Source organism: Oncorhynchus nerka, linkage group LG1 (genome assembly GCF_034236695.1).
Source record: "Oncorhynchus nerka isolate Pitt River linkage group LG1, Oner_Uvic_2.0, whole genome shotgun sequence".
Taxonomy (NCBI): domain Eukaryota; kingdom Metazoa; phylum Chordata; class Actinopteri; order Salmoniformes; family Salmonidae; genus Oncorhynchus; species Oncorhynchus nerka.
In genome coordinates this window covers 56,607,962-56,621,854 of record NC_088396.1, presented here as the reverse complement: position 1 = coordinate 56,621,854, position 13,893 = coordinate 56,607,962, and the positions used below count along the sequence as shown (strand labels likewise).

Genomic DNA, 13,893 nt, shown 5'->3' with positions numbered 1-13,893 from the left:
GGTTAGAGGAGACAGGTAGCCTAGTGGTTAGAGGAGGCAGGTATCCTAGTGGTTAGAGGGGGCAGGTAGCCTAGTGGTTAGAGGAGGCACGTAGCCTAGTGGTTAGAGGAGACAGGTAGCCTAGTGGTTAGAGGAGGCAGGTAGCCTAGTGGTTAGAGCGTTGGACTAGTAACGAAAGGTTGCAAGATTGAATCCCTAAACTGACAAGGTAAAAATCTGTCGTTCTGCCCCTGAACAAGGCTCTGTTCCTAGGTCATCATTGAAAATAAGAATTTGTTCTTAACTGACTTGCCTAGTTAAATAAAGGTAAAATCAAATTTAAAAAAATACAATTGTGGTTTGGTACACCAGAAGTAAATTAATGTCCAATGGAAAGCCACGTTTGCCTTGCAGCATTGCATTGCAGAGGTAGTTGCAGTGCGTTCTGTGTGATCCATAGGTTGGATAAATCAAACATATGCATCAAATTCTATATGTAGATGGCTTGACTCCGATGAAATGTGGAATAATCGGTAATGATATCAAATCCTCCCAAAAAAGTTGTAACGTTTATTTAACAATCATTTGAAAACAAAACCCTAGTTGTTTTTAGCGGACCTGGGGGTCGCCTTTTACCCCCAGCAGACAGACGGAATTCTCCGCAGTGCAGTTCACTGTGACGTTGTGTTGATAATGACCGGTGAGAACAAGGCGGGCCTCGGTCTGTCTGCCTGCGTGTAGCCAGCTGGTTCATTCCAATATTATGGGTGCCTTTTCTGTCCCAGCAAATATCACTTCTCATTTAGTGTAAAATTAGAGCGAAAATTAACAACATTTCAAAATGTTAAAATATGTTTGATAGAGAAGTTAAAATCCTGTTGATTTGTTCACCATTATGCTCGCTCACTCACAGAGCTATGGCTAATATAGGCCCCACGTTTCCATCCTGTTTAAGATTACGCACCTAACAGTTTGAAAAATGCACCAACAAAACATGAAGTGCCTGAGAATGACCAATATGTTTTTCTGAAAGTCAAACATTTACTTTATCAGATAGAATAGTAAAATAAAATATATATATATATACTTCCCTCACCAAAAGGATGAGGCACCTTAACGTAGGAATGAGCCAGCCCAGTAGCAGCTCGGCCCTAGACTGTACAGAAGCGAAGTTGAAGGCTGGGCGCGGATAACAGAACGCTATGGTTAAAAGGGACGTAGAACAATTAAATGGACATTTTAGCTACATATAATAGTTACTGGAAATCTGTTTTGAATAATACAACATTTTTAAATCAACCATTTTTTCCCTCTTCGGTTTTAAAAGGCCTTTTTTTGGGAGTCTAATCGCCACAGTCTCTGCGTACCGACCCGCTACCAGTCAGTCTTGCGCTACGTGAAACATTTTCATCTGGGCAGAAGAGGATTTTTCTCGTCTGCGTGTTGGATATCAGAGGGATTTGATCGGAATATATATTTAAAACAAGTTGGGTCATCAATTTTGTTTAGCTAAATGAGTATAATCTTCGTGGTGATCTCTCCGATCAGATGTCAGAAATCCATATATGACAGTACCAGCCACACAAAAACACATATGACTGTGTCTAGTTATCTAACGTTAGTTGGCCTTTGGGAAATGTAAGGTTACTTTAGCTGCGTTTCATGGATTTGTAAAATCCTATCATAAACAGCGTGCTAGATAGTTGTTTTGAAGTGTATATATATATATATATATATCTTTTCTTTCTTTCGTGAATGCTGGTTTGCTTGTTAGTTATGAAAGGTTAACGTCTGATGGCTGACTGTAGGTAACGTTACTGTAGCCCAGTACAGAGGAGACTCGGATGTCGAAATAAAACGTTTTGGCAATCAAAAACAATAGCTAGCTGGGTCCTAAAGTAGACAGACAACGTTAGCTATTTTCATAGCTCAATATTGATGTTAGCTTGTGATTTTTAACATATTTTTTTTAATCACATTTGTTTGTTGTTGCAACTGTCTGGGACCTAAATGACTGTTTGGACAATCAAGGTTAGATAAAACAAATCATGAATATCAACTGTTAAACCTAGAAGACATTTATTCATCCATCCTATTTGATTTGGACTATGTTAGATTATTAGATAGTCCGGGCGAATGTGCTCGTCTAGCTCCCAGATTGAAGGGGGTGAAATAAGGAGAACTTCTTGGAGAAACCGCCCGTCCCAATTAATCCCACCAGCCATGGCAGTCCTGGGCCGAATGTCGGGGCTGGCGCCGGGGATGGCACTGGGGCTGTACGGCATCCTGCTCCTCAGCCCCGTCGCTGGTAAGTTCAACCTTTCTTGGCCTTGCGATGTTTTGCTTAATGCGATGAAATAAGTATACATAAATACATTTCCATATAATGTAATTGGAAAATAGGTTTGAGATAATGGATATATATATATATATATATCTATATATATATATCTTAACCATATCTCTTAAACCCCCGAGGTGCTTTATTGCTATTTTAAACTGGTTACCAACGTAATTAGAGCAGTAAAAATGAATGTTTTGTCATATCCATGGTATATGGTCTGATATACCACGGCTGTCAGCCAATCAGCATTCAGGGCTCCAAACCACCCAGTTTATTTTGACTATTCTATTACCTGGACCTTTCCCGAGCTACAGATTGTAACACCAGACAGATAATGTGATTTAACCAAAACAATTTGGACCATTTATAGTGGTCATTTTTAACCTGGTATTCGTGATACCCTCTTCATCCTCAATTCTTGGGAACAGGAGTCTCATTTTGTATTTTTTTTAAACAAATGAGCATTTTTCTAAATTCAAACGGACCCCCGCAACTGGACACAGACATTTTATGAGACTCCTGTTTCCACAAAATGAGGAACGAAGACAGTATCGCAAATACCATGTCAGTTGAAAGATCTCTGGCAACAGTTTAGATACACCTGTAACTACTAGTATAATGTTGGTTATATCATATTATCTGGTGTGCCCATCTGTAGCTGGGTCATTCCATCAGGTCGTTTCAGCAAGCCATGAAACCCACCATTCTCAAGTTGTTTTGAAACGGTTTCTGCTGTTAGGAACAGAGAAGAGAAGCATTCCTGCAACATTATTTTTGATGAAATATAACATATTTTGAACCCCTGAGAAATTAGGATAATTGATTGCATCCAAATTGGCAATTTAAAAAATGTATAGCATTCATATAATATTAAATAAATATAGTACCGAACATCCGATTCGGACCAAACTTTTTTTCCTTCCAATGAGTAAGACATGAGGAATCCCAAACAATAGTCAAAGCCAACCCAGACCCCTCACACCACATGCTATTCCTCAACCCAGACCCCTCACACCACATGCTATTCCTCAACCCAGACCCCAGACCCCTCACACCCCATGCTATTCCTCAACCCAGACCCCAGACCCCTCACACCCCATGCTATTCCTCAACTCAGACCCCTCACACCCCATGCTATTCCTCAACCCAGACCCCAGACCCCTCACACCCCATGCTATTCCTCAACCCAGACCCCTCACACCCCATGCTATTCCTCAACCCAGACCCCAGACCCCTCAAACCACATGCTATTCCTCAACCCAGACCCCAGACCCCTCACACCCCATGCTATTCCTCAACCCAGACCCCAGACCCTCAAACCACATGCTATTCCTCAACCCAGACCCCTCACACCACATGCTATTCCTCAACCCAGACCCCTCACACCCCATGCTATTCCTCAACCCAGACCCCTCACACCCCATGCTATTCCTCAACCCAGACCCCAGACCCCTCACACCACATGCTATTCCTCAACCCAGACCCCAGACCCCTCAAACCACATGCTATTCCTCAACCCAGACCCCTCACACCCCATGCTATTCCTCAACCCAGACCCTCACACCCCATGCTATTCCTCAACCCAGACCCCACCCCCATGCTACACCCCATGCTATTCCTCAACCCAGACCCCAGACCCTCACACCACATGCTATTCCTCAACCCAGACCCCAGACCCCTCACACCACATGCTATTCCTCAACCCAGACCCCTCACACCCCATGCTATTCCCACCCCAGACCCTCACACCCCATGCTATTCCCACCCCATGCCATTCCCACCCCAGACCCCAGACCCCTCACACCACATGCTATTCCCACCCCAGACCCCAGACCCCTCACACCCCATGCTATTCCCACCCCAGACTCCTCACACCCCATGCTATTCCCACCCCAGACCCCTCACACCCCATGCCATTCCCACCCCACACCCCAGACCCCTCACACCCCATGCCATTCCCACCCCAGACCCCAGACCCCCACACCCCATGCTATTCCCACCCCCAGACCCCTCACACCCCATGCTATTCCTCAACCCAGACCCCTCACACCACATGCTATTCCTCAACCCAGACCCCAGACCCCTCACACCACATGCTATTCCCACCCCAGACCCCAGACCCCTCACACCCCATGCCATTCCCACCCCAGACCCCAGACCCCTGACACCACATGCCATTCCCACCCCAGACCCCTCACACCACATGCCATTCCCACCCCAGACCCCTCACACCACATGCCATTCCCACCCCAGACCCCAGACCCCTCACACCACATGCTATTCCTCAACCCAGACCCCAGACCCCTCACGCCACATGCTATTCCTCAACCCAGACCCCAGACCCCTCACACCCCATGCCATTCCCACCCCAGACCCCTCACACCCCATGCCATTCCCACCCCAGACCCCTCACACCCCATGCCATTTCCCACCCCAGACCCCAGACCCCTCACACCCCATGCCATTCCCACCCCAGACCCCTCACACCACATGCTATTCCCACCCCAGACCCCTCCACCCCATGCCATTCCCATCCCAGACCCCTCACACCCCATGCCATTCCCACCCCAGACCCCAGACCCCTCACACCCCATGCCATTCCCACCCCAGACCCCTCACACCCCATGCCATTCCCACCCCAAACCCCAGACCCTCACACCCCATGCCATTCCACCCCAGACCCCTCACACCCCATGCCATTCCCACCCCAGACCCCTCACACCCCATGCCATTCCCACCCCAGACCCCTCACACCCCATGCTATTCCCACCCCAGTCCCAGACCCTCACACCCCATGCCATTCCCACCCCAGACCCCAGACCCCTCACACCCCATGCCATTCCCACCCCAGACCCCTCACACCCCATGCCATTCCCACCCCAGACCCCTCACACCCCATGCCATTCCCACCCCCAAAAAACAGTTATCTGTGTCCGAATACATGTACTAATGTACTACATACCTAAACTGCATACTAATTTCGGCTTTTGCTCTTGTAGAATTCACTCGTCTTTTCCCGACTCACGTGTTTGACAACAACTGATAATCAGATAAATTGACGCACTGTTCCATAAATGAACGAATGGAGAGAGTCAACGCAATCACACATTAGATTAACTATTCCCGAGCACTATTTTAGAATTTTCACAAACTATAAAACATTATTTTTTCGCGTACTATTTAGTACGCCAGTATGGGTATTCGGATATGGCCAGTATCGGTTCTCTGTCTGACAAGTAGTATGGAGCTACGACTTGTAGTATTGTTTCTTCATACATTGTAATGTACAATTTCACTCACTGCTTTAAACTGCCATTTTTGCCGGTTTTCTGTCAAAACAATAGGAAACAATCATAAAATTCCACATCAATTCACAATACAGAATAATGGTCCTGTTATATACATGATATATACAGCAGTATGTGGACACCCCTTCAAATTAGTAGATTAGGATATTTCAGCTACACCCGTTGCTGAAAGGTGTGTAAAATCGAGCACACAGCCATGCAATCTCCATAGACAAACATTGGCAATAGAATGGCCTTGCTGAAGAGCTCAGTAACTTTCAACGTGGCACCGTCATAGGATGCCACCTTTTCAATAAGTCAGTTCGGGGTGACGGGGCAGGGCTCGGGGTGACGGGGCAGGGATTGGGGTGACGGGGCAGGGATCGGGGTGATGGTGCAGGGCTCGGGGTGACTGGGCAGGGATTGGGGGTGCAGGGCTCGGGTGACGGGGCAGGGCTCGGGGTGACGGGGCAGGGATTGGGGTGATGGGGCAGGGATCGGGGTGATGGGGCAGGGCTCGGGGTGACTGGGCAGGGATTGGGGGCAGGGCTCGGGTGACGGGGCAGGGATCGGGGGGGCAGGGATCGGGGTGACGGGGCAGGGATCGGGGGTGACGGGGCAGGGATCGGGGTGACTGGGCAGGGCTCGGGGTGACGGGGCAGGGATTGGGGTGACGGGGCAGGGCTCGGGTGACGGGGCAGGGCTCGGGGTGACGGGGCAGGGATTGGGGTGGCAGGGCTCGGGGTGACGGGGCAGGGATTGGGGGCAGGGCTCGGGGTGACGGGGCAGGGCTCGGGGTGACGGGGCAGGGCTCGGGGTGACTGGGCAGGGATTGGAGGGGCAGGGCTCGGGGTGACGGGGCAGGGATTGGGGTGACGGGCAGGGATTGGGGTGACGGGGCAGGGATTGGGGTGACGGGGCAGGGCTCGGGGTGACTGGGCAGGGCTCGGGGTGACGGGGCAGGGCTCGGGGTGACGGGGCAGGGATTGGGGTGACGGGGCAGGGCTCGGGGTGACGGGGCAGGGCTCGGGGTGACGGGGCAGGGATTGGGGTGACTGGGCAGGGCTCGGGGTGACTGGGCAGGGCTCGGGGTGACGGGGCAGGGATTGGGGTGACGGGGCAGGGATTGGGGGGGCAGGGCTCGGGGTGACTGGGCAGGGCTCGGGGTGACGGGGCAGCATGCAGGAGGAGAAGGAGAGAGACAACTCAAGTAGCAAACAGAGAAAACTATGAACACAGACATTACTACACGCGACAGAGTGGCACATCACATTTAACAAACCAAACACTGAAGTATCGTTGTAGAAAGGTAAAGTAAAAACACAGACTGGTCCCTGCATCAATACCGGTATCTCACACACACACACACACACACACACACACACACACACACACACGGCTCTCAGCATGTACTACCACAATAAATGTTTCACACAAGCAAAACTGTGAACCGTAAAGACTGACTTGCTCCGAAGACTTCAAAATATTATCCAACATAAGACCTTGTCCCTGTAACACACAGTAAAATGATCTCTGTATGCTGATAGTGTAATTAGCAGTTTGAACGTAGGAAGGGAGGGTCTGGTGTGTCTGTTTACAGGACACTGTGCCGCTCTCCTGAAGGGGTAGGGGGGGGGAGAGGAGGGGAGGAGGGGAGGGGAGGAGGGAGAGGAGGGGGAAGGGAGGGTCTGGTGTGTCTGTTTACAGGACACTGTGCCGCTCTCTTGCTGCAAGCTTCAGACGGAACAATGTCTCCTCTGGCTCTATGGGGGAAGGAGGGGTGGGGATGAGGGGGAGGGGAGGACTGTGTCGAGGGGAGGGGAGGACTGTGTCGAGGGGGAGGGAGAAACATTCCCTTGTGGTGACGCTAACCCCCTCTGACTAGTTCTGCTGGTTGGCACTGAACAGTCTGAAAATCTCCCCCTCCCCCACAGTACTCATTCACCCAGTGATAGACTGACTGCCCTGCCCTGTTCCAGCCTCCCAGACACATTTCACACACTCATTTAAATGTCATTTTCAGAGGAAATGCTGGTGTATGCACTAAGCCACTCTGCCAGACAGTACTGTAGTCTATACAGACTGCCCTCTACCAGACAGTACTGTAGTCTATACAGACCGCCCTCTACCAGACAGTACTGTAGTCTATACAGACCGCCACTCTACCAGACAGTACTGTAGTCTATACAGACTGCCCTCTACCAGACAGTACTGTAGTCTATACAGACCGCCCTCTACCAGACAGTACTGTAGTCTATACAGACCGCCCTCTACCAGACAGTACTGTAGTCTATACAGACCGCCCTCTACCAGACAGTACTGTAGTCTATACAGACTGCCCTCTACCAGACAGTACTGTAGTCTATACAGACCGCCCTCTACCAGACAGTTCTGTAGTCTATACAGACCGCCCTCTACCAGACAGTACTGTAGTCTATACAGACTGCCACTCTACCAGACAGTACTGTAGTCTATACAGACCGCAGTCTACCAGACAGTACTGTAGTCTATACAGACTGCCACTCTACCAGACAGTACTGTAGTCTATACTATCTACAGACAGTACTGCCCTCTACCAGACAGTACTGTAGTCTATACAGACCGCCCTCTACCAGACAGTACTGTAGTCTATACAGACCGCCCTCTACCAGACAGTACTGTAGTCTATACAGACCGCCCTCTACCAGACAGTACTGTAGTCTATACAGACTGCCCTCTACCAGACAGTTCTGTAGTCTATACAGACCGCCCTCTACCAGACAGTACTGTAGTCTATACAGACTGCCCTCTACCAGACAGTACTGTAGTCTATACAGACCACCCTCTACCAGACAGTACTGTAGTCTATACAGACCGCCCTCTACCAGACAGTACTGTAGTCTATACAGACCGCCCTCTACCAGACAGTACTGTAGTCTATACAGACCGCCCTCTACCAGACAGTACTGTAGTCTATACAGACCGCCCTCTACCAGACAGTACTGTAGTCTATACAGACTGCCCTCTACCAGACAGTACTGTAGTCTATACAGACCGCCCTCTACCAGACAGTACTGTAGTCTATACAGACCGCCCTCTACCAGACAGTACTGTAGTCTATACAGACCACCCTCTATCAGACAGTACTGTAGTCTATACAGACTGCCACTCTACCAGACAGTACTATAGTCTATACAGACCGCCTTCTACCAGACAGTACTGTAGTCTATACAGACCGCCCTCTACCAGACAGTACTGTAGTCTATACAGACCGCCCTCTACCAGACAGTACTGTAGTCTATACAGACTGCCACTCTACCAGACAGTACTGTAGTCTATACAGACCGCCCTCTACCAGACAGTACTGTAGTCTATACAGACTGCCCTCTACCAGACAGTACTGTAGTCTATACAGACCGCCCTCTACCAGACAGTACTGTAGTCTATACAGACTGCCCTCTACCAGACAGTACTGTAGTCTATACAGACCGCCCTCTACCAGACAGTACTGTAGTCTATACAGACTGCCCTCTACCAGACAGTACTGTAGTCTATACAGACCGCCCTCTACCAGACAGTACTGTAGTCTATACAGACTGCCCTCTACCAGACAGTTCTGTAGTCTATACAGACCGCCCTCTACCAGACAGTACTGTAGTCTATACAGACTGCCCTCTACCAGACAGTACTGTAGTCTATACAGACCGCCCTCTACCAGACAGTACTGTAGTCTATACAGACCACCCTCTACCAGACAGTACTGTAGTCTATACAGACCACCCTCTACCAGACAGTACTGTAGTCTATACAGACTGCCCTCTACCAGACAGTACTGTAGTCTATACAGACAGCCCTCTACCAGACAGTACTGTAGTCTATACAGACTGCCACTCTACCAGACAGTACTGTAGTCTATACAGACCACCCTCTACCAGACAGTACTGTAGTCTATACAGACCGCCCTCTACCAGACAGTACTGTAGTCTATACAGACCGCCCTCTACCAGACAGTACTGTAGTCTATACAGACCGCCCTCTACCAGACAGTACTGTAGTCTATTCAGACCGCCCTCTACCAGACAGTACTGTAGTCTATACAGACTGCCACTTTACCAGACAGTACTGTAGTCTATACAGACCGCCCTCTACCAGACAGTACTGTAGTCTATACAGACTGCCTTCTACCAGACAGTACTGTAGTCTATACAGACTGCCCTCTACCAGACAGTACTGTAGTCTATACAGACCACCCTCTACCAGACAGTACTATAGTCTATACAGACTGCCCTCTACCAGACAGTACTATAGTCTATACAGACTGCCCTCTACCAGACAGTACTGTAGTCTATACAGACCGCCCTCTACCAGACAGTACTGTAGTCTATACAGACCGCCCTCTACCAGACAGTACTGTAGTCTATACAGACCGCCCTCTACCAGACAGTACTGTAGTCTATACAGACCGCCCTCTACCAGACAGTACTGTAGTCTATACAGACTGCCACTTTACCAGACAGTACTGTAGTCTATACAGACTGCCTTCTACCAGACAGTACTGTAGTCTATACAGACCACCCTCTATCAGACAGTACTGTAGTCTATACAGACTGCCACTCTACCAGACAGTACTGAAGTCTATACAGACCGCCCTCTACCAGACAGTACTGTAGTCTATACAGACCGCCCTCTATCAGACAGTACTGTAGTCTATACAGACTGCCACTCTACCAGACAGTACTGTAGTCTATACAGACTGCCACTCTACCAGACAGTACTGTAGTCTATACAGACTTCCACTCTACCAGACAGTACTGTAGTCTATACAGACCGCAGTCTACCAGACAGTACTGTAGTCTATACAGACCGCCCTCTACCAGACAGTACTGTAGTCTCTCCTTGTTTTGTGTTCTCCTCTTGCCTCTACTCTTCTCTATATCACCCCTTCCTCTTCTATCTCTACATAACAGATTGGCTTATTGTTCCTCCATAAACAACCAGCTGTTCCAGCTGCATGATGCTACTAAGTGTGCGTTAGTAAATTCACTCTGGAGTGGCAGTGCGCTCTGGACGGTCATAAATTCACTCTGGAGTGGCAGTGCGCTCTGGACGGTCATAAATTCACTCTGGAGTGGCAGTGCGCTCTGGACGGTCATAAATTCACTCTGGAGTGGCAGTGCGCTCTGGACGGTCGTAAACTCACTCTGGAGTGGCAGTGCGCTCTGGACGGTCGTAAACTCACTCTGGAGTGGCAGTGCGCTCTGGACGGTCGTAAACTCACTCTGGAGTGGCAGTGCGCTCTGGACGGTCATAAATTCAGAGCGTTTTGCTCTCGGAGCGTTCAGAACGCACACTGTCACCGGACTACTCTGTCGGAGGAGTAGGGTTGAGGAGGAGTAGGGTTGAGGAGGAGGAGGAGGAGGAGTAGGGTTGAGGAGGAGGAGGGTTGAGGAGGAGGAGGAGTAGGAATGAGGAGGAGGAGGAGGAGGAGGAGGAGTAGGGATGAGGAGGAGGAGGAGGAGGAGGAGGAGGAATGAGGAGGAGGAGGAGGAGGAGGAGTAGGGATGAGGGGAGGAGGAGGAGGAGGAGGAGTACGGTTGAGGAGGAGGAGGAGGAGTAGGGTTGAGGAGGAGGAGGAGGAGGGTTGAGGAGGAGGAGGAGTGAGGAGGAGGAGGAGTAGGGATGAGGAGGAGGAGGAGGAGGAGGAGTAGGGATGAGGAGGAGTAGGGTTGAGGAGGAGGAGGAGGAGGAGGAGTAGGGTTGATCTGAGCGTTCTGACCTCACAATGGCAGTCAAGCTAACAGACCATTTTACTCACCCTAGCATTGCTGGTTAGGCTGTTTTCATGTTATCCAGAGCGTTGGTCAATATAACTGTGCTGCTGGCAACTATTTAATGATGTTTTTCTGCCGACGTTTAGTGACACCGGGTCACATTCAACGGGTGTTGAGCGTTCGTAAATTCATCAGTTATTCTGCGCTCTGGTACACTCAGACGAGAGTGCTCTGAAATCAGAGTAGATAGCCCGAGTGAATTTACGAACGCACCCTAAATGAACTGCTGTCCGTCTCTGTCAATGTGTTGTTCAGTCTGGCCTGAGGGGGTGGCCTACAAAACAAACTACATCTACTCTGGGTTTTCTAAAGCTAGCCAGCTTCGGTTAGCTTCACGTTCCAGTTCAGGCTTCATATCCGCACTACGATGGTGGATATTGGACAACCGCCTGCCACCCACTCTAGCAGGCTTGTTTGTCTCACATGGCTAGTCGAACGCCAAACTCTTCACTGAGACAATGCTGAAACATCAGTCCATGGGCCAATCAGAGCTCTTCACTGAGACAATGCTGAAACATCAGTCCATGGGCCAATCAGAGCTCTTCACTGAGACAATGCTGGAAACATCAGTCCATGGGCCAATCAGAGCTCGTCACTGAGACAATGCTGGAAACATCAGTCTATGGGCCAATCAGAGCTCTTCACTGAGACAATGCTGAAACATCAGTCCATGGGCCAATCAGAGCTCTTCACTGAGACAATGCTGGAAACATCAGTTCATGGGCCAATCAGAGCTCTTCACTGAGACAATGCTGAAACATCAGTCCATGGGCCAATCAGAGCTCTTCACTGAGACAATGCTGAAACATCAGTCCATGGGCCAATCAGAGCTCTTCACTGAGACAATGCTGAAACATCAGTCTATGGGCCAATCAGAGCTCTTCACTGAGACAATGCTGAAACATCAGTTCATGGGCCAATCAGAGCTCTTCACTGAGACAATGCTGAAATGCGTGAATGTGTATTTGGGACAATGAGAGAAAGTTTTAAAAAATAGTCTCAGAAACGTTCTTGATTGGTCAATCATTACATCCCTACTGTTTACACTGTGCCTGATTGGTCAATCATTACATCCCTACTGTTTACACTGTGCCTGATTGGTCAATCATTACATCCCTACTGTTTACACTGTGCCTGATTGGTCAATCGTTACATCCCTACTGTGTACACTGTGCCTGATTGGTCAATCGTTACATCCCTACTGTGTACACTGTGCCTGATTGGTCAATCATTACACCCCTACTGTTTACACTGTGCCTGATTGGTCAATCGTTACATTCCTACTGTTTACACTGTGCCTGATTGGTCAATCGTTACATTCCTACTGTTTACACTGTGCCTGATTGGTCAATCATTACACCCCTACTGTTTACACTGTGCCTGATTGGTCAATCGTTACATCCCTACTGTGTACACCGTGCCTGATTGGTCAATCGTTACATCCCTACTGTTTACACTGTGCCTGATTGGTCAATCGTTACATCCCTACTGTTTACACTGTGCCTGATTGGACACAGTGGTACCAGGATGTGTTTGGGTTGTTTCTGACACAGTGGTACCAGGATGTGTTTGGGTTGTTTCTGACACAGTGGTACCAGGATGTATTTGGGTTGTTTCTGACACAGTGGTAGCAGGATGTGTTTGGGTTGTTTCTGACACAGTGGTAGCAGGATGTGTTTGGGTTGTTTCTGACACAGTGGTACCAGGATGTGTTTGGGTTGTTTCTGACACAGTGGTACCAGGATGTGTTTGGGTTGTTTCTGACACAGTGGTACCAGGATGTGTTTGGGTTGTTTCTGACACAGTGGTACCAGGATGTGTTTGGGTTGTTTCTGACACAGTGGTACCAGGATGTGTTTGGGTTGTTTCTGACACAGTGGTACCAGGATGTATTTGGGTTGTTTCTGACCTGGTTTCAACATTTTAAGTAGTTTTGGCAAACTGTTATAATAAAATGTCTCTTTAAAAATGTGTGTGTATGTACAGTACCAGTCAAAAGTTTGGACACACCAACTCATTCCAGGGATGTTCTTTATTTTTTACTATTTTCTATACTGTAGAATAATAGTGAAGACATCAAAACTATGAAATAACATATATGGAATCATGTAGTAACCAAAAAACTGTTAAACAAATCAACATATATATTTTATTTTAGATTCTTCAAAAGTAGCCACTCTTTGCCTTGATGACAGTTTTGCACATGGTGCTTGGTGTATTAATACATCACAAACAAACAAACAAACAGAAAGGCTGTCTTTGTGCTGTTTGGCTGTCTGCCACTGTCAGTTCATGGCTCCCATCTGTTTCAGCCAGGATATAGATACAGCATTGTAGTTCTCAACAGAGAATGAACTAGAGACAGACAGCATTTAGTTACAGCTTAATTATATGACATCAGACAGATCAGTGGATTCATTTCTAAACAAGTATTTGTTGTTACTCAAAAGAAAAACTTCACATACATTTGTCA

At 48.5% G+C, this 13,893-nt stretch overlaps 1 protein-coding gene across 1 annotated transcript in view; it reads left to right on the top strand.

The window, feature by feature from the left end:
• Positions 1 to 1,140: 1,140 nt before the first annotated feature.
• bmpr2b (bone morphogenetic protein receptor, type II b (serine/threonine kinase)) overlaps positions 1,141 to 13,893 on the top strand; it is a gene marked incomplete at its 3' end in the record, with an annotated part of 125,324 nt that continues 112,571 nt past the window's right edge. The window contains exon 1 of the mRNA XM_065019706.1: positions 1,141 to 2,287. Coding sequence (XP_064875778.1) covers positions 2,116 to 2,287 — 172 coding nt within the window. The remainder of the gene's footprint in view (positions 2,288 to 13,893) is intronic.